The following is a 3,862-nucleotide window of genomic DNA, read 5'->3' as shown; positions in this document are numbered from 1 at the left end:
CTCTTTCTCACTTGCAAACCCAAAGTTCTCACTTTCTAATGACTCTAATCTACAACTGAACCTAGCTTCAAACCTCCATGGCCGAAGCACAGATCGGCCTCCATGGCCAAAGTCCTTATGCTTTTCTAGCATTTACTACTAGCAGCGTCGCCGCTTGATTGCCAGCGAAAATGTCTTCACTCACCTCCGCAGCCATTGACGGCCGCAACTCCATCGAACACAATGTTGCCATAACAGATAACACACACACATACGCAAACTTGGACACCTTCCTTCCTTCAATTCTTTCCTTGGAACCATTTTCTCTTTGCTTGCCCAGAAACAAAACAAAATATAAAAAAGCAATTGAAATATTAGTCTTCTAGGTATTCTTTATTTGAATACGTGTCTTTGTTGCTGTTAGTTTGATTATGAGTTTGCTGTGAGAGATTAGAGAGAGAGAGAGAGAGAGAGATACTGGAGAGGGATCAAATCTAGGTTTTACGTTTGGTCCCCTTGAGGGATTTTCAAGCCAGTAACCACATTGAGCATGGTGATTCGATTGTGGAGACACAATTGAACAGTCTCTGTTGGGTTAAGGGCTTTGTGGGGTCGATTTTGATGAGATCGATGTCGCGTTGTTTGGCTTGATTGATTAAAAAGTTTTGAACGAAACTGTGAACTTTTTTGGGAGATAGAGCGTAGCCTATGCGGTGCCTTTAAGAAGACCAAGAAGAAGAACATGGAGATGGAGATTGCACCACACTTGGATATGGGTCCTCTTGTAATAATTTGGATGCTAATGGGAATGCCTCGTATGCATTTAATATGTATTTCCAGTTACATAATCATGATACAATGGCCTGTAATTTTCAAGGGTTGGCCCAAGTGACAATTTTTTTGGGTATGATCTTTATGATCAGAGTTTTATTTTTTGGGTATATTCTTCATGTTCTTCATGTTCAAAATTTTTGTGAATGGAGGGAGAGAGAGAGAGACAAATACCACTTTTTGATCTTGTTTCTCTTGTATTTTGTGCTATTTTTTTTTGGGAGGAGAAAGGCATAAAATTTGAGCAAAAATACCTATTTACCCTTGATTTTAATAGATGTGGATTACGAAAAACAAACGGAACATACCTCAAGTGAGTAAAGTGACACTTTTTAAATCATGGGTAGGCAAAGTAATTTTGAGCCAAATCACAGGTGAGTTTAGTGTAATTACCGCTTAATTTTAAATTAATAGAACACTTGGCACAAAATTGAAATATGTGAAATTTAATTAAGGTAATACTTGACACAAAATTAGAATGCAATTAAAATACAATTAGAGTATTTTATTGAGTTTCCAATTTAATGCTTGATAGACATAAAACTCTAATAATGAATTCTTACTTTGTGTGACTTATGTTTTGCTTATGCTATCAATATCAACAAATAAATTTTTTAAACGTAGTTTATTTTTAGCTAGCTTGTTTAGAGTAGTTTATTTATTTATGATAAATACATAGTGGGAAGGAGGAGGTAGGATTCAAACCATATATATGAGGCACCACAAAAGATACTATTATCATTATGTAATCACTTAAAATTTTGTAAGAGTTTATTTTTAAGTTTGTTTAGTTTATATAATTTTTAAAACATTATTCTTTTAGGTACTAATGCAATTTTGTCCATAATTATTTTATATGCCCAATAAACCAAGAAAAGAAAAAGCTCTCTCAAACCATCATTAAGTAACTAAATATAAAGAGGCGTTTAAAATATAAGATTACATGCCAAAGTGAAAGTGACCACAAGATTATTCTCTCCCACACCAAAGCTGCAAAGCATATACCATTGTTGTCGACCTCACTTAGTTTATATACATGGCTTATAAATTATACATGGTCGTGTGCCAATCTTATCATCGTAGCCACTACGTGGATGGGAGGTCATTGTGGCTATGGCTATGAGTCTTGATTTCATGACAAAGACAAAACAGCTTGGTAGTTGGGTTAGTGACAAAGAAGAAAAAAAAACAGAGTCTTTATAGTTGTCTACATAGGCATTGGGTAGTAACCCAAGTGGACAAGTGGACATGGGTCCCGATGAAATCATCAAGCTGATGTCACACTGAATTCTAACCTGACCTGGCCGCCATGCCCATGAGTCCTTTGACTCACGTGTATCAACTACTACTCAATCACTCAATTTTGGGTCCCATTATACAATTTCCTTTTGAAGTGGCATTCCAATGTTCATGTAATTCTGCCCTCTTTCTATCTTTTATCATAGTTTTATTTTTTAACTTTATCAGTGCGATGTATTTTTTAAAAGAACTTGTCAATTTTCCCTCCTTTGTCCCTATATAAAGGCCTAAACCTTTCAAATGTTGTATATATGACCAAATACAATACCACTCCACTCAAAGCCCTCTAGTCTAGTGTGTGTTCAAACTTCAAACATATCAAGTTTTTCAAACCAAAAGAATTCAATTTCAATTCAACATGGATTCTTCATTCTGTCAAAACCCATATCCTGAATTTTCCTCTTCTTCTTCATTCAACTCATCAGAATCTTTGTCATGGAATAATTACATGCACAATTTTGAAAATCAGTACCTTCCTTTCAATGAAAATGACACCCAAGAAATGCTTCTTTATGGTGTCTTAGCTGAAGTCACTAAAGACTCATCCGAAACATCATCTTCAGTTCATGTCAAAGATCATGAGGAGGTGAATTCAAGAGCCAGTGAAGGAGGAGAGCCCATGAAGGAAGAGATCTCCTATAGAGGGGTTCGAAGGCGGCCTTGGGGAAAATATGCGGCGGAGATAAGGGATTCTACAAGGAATGGTGTTAGAGTTTGGATAGGAACTTTTGACACTGCTGAGGCTGCAGCTTTGGCTTATGATCAAGCTGCATTTGCAATGAGGGGATCAATGGCTGTTCTCAATTTCCCTGAAGAGATAGTCAAAGAGTCACTCAAAAAGATGAATTATGGCTTTGATGAGGGTTGCTCACCAGTTTTGGAATTAAAAAAGAGGCACTCTTTGAAGAAGAAATCAAAGAGCAAGAAGAAGAAGAAGAAAGAAGAAGAGATCAACTCAGGAGGGTTGGAAAATATGGTGGTGTTTGAGGATTTAGGGGCAGACTATTTGGAAGAGCTTTTGGGTATTTCTGAAAGTGCTAGTCCTTGGTGAATGAATCATGGTCATCATGACTCATGGCCAGCACCAAAATTAGTATCTCTGTTAATTTTTCAGATAAAAATTGACCACTTTCTTGGATATTTTTAATTGTTTGTATCTTTTTGTAAAATTTTTGTGATAATGGAGGATTCAACTTTCAATTACTACGTGGGACGTGATATTTTAAGTCAACGTGGACAAAGGGACGGCAATTGTACTAATTCTATTTCTAATTGGTCACCTTAACTGTTGTGACGGATATAAATCCATTTGTAATAATTAATATATTATATGTTCTGTCACACTCTTTCTTTTATAACTCATAGAACTTCCCAAACTTTCTTTATGCCAGTAGTTAGCCAGAATCAAATTTCCACAAAAGTTAATGTTTTTTATTTTTATTTTTTATTTTTTTTAACTGTCTAACTTTTTTTTTTTTTAAACAGTAAATGATACAGTCAAATATTTTAAGCCATTTGGTACATCAACTACCATATCGGCTATTTCACGTTCCATTTATAAATAAATAGTCATATTAATAGGTGTATTTAAGATAATTATTAATAGATCATTTTAAAAAAGTTTTGACATTATTTTTATGATAAAATAGAAAAAATTTTTAAAATATTAATTATTTTTTTTTTTATTTTTTCAAAAAATTTTCTTAAAATAATACACTAACAAATACCCTTAAAAATATCCATTAACATTTTC

General features: G+C 34.4%; 1 protein-coding gene across 1 annotated transcript; it reads left to right on the top strand.

Annotated features, from left to right (window-relative positions):
* The first annotated feature begins 2,374 nt into the window (after positions 1 to 2,374).
* On the top strand, positions 2,375 to 3,485 carry LOC142629497 (ethylene-response factor C3-like). The gene has a single exon (XM_075803496.1). It carries the CDS (start codon positions 2,468 to 2,470, stop codon positions 3,158 to 3,160), a length of 693 nt encoding a protein of 230 aa, XP_075659611.1. The 5' UTR covers positions 2,375 to 2,467; the 3' UTR covers positions 3,161 to 3,485.
* Positions 3,486 to 3,862: the final 377 nt, after the last annotated feature.

Source organism: Castanea sativa, chromosome 3 (assembly GCF_040712315.1).
Source record: "Castanea sativa cultivar Marrone di Chiusa Pesio chromosome 3, ASM4071231v1".
Taxonomy (NCBI): Eukaryota; Viridiplantae; Streptophyta; class Magnoliopsida; order Fagales; family Fagaceae; genus Castanea; species Castanea sativa.
This window is presented reverse-complemented; position numbering and strand designations above follow the sequence as displayed.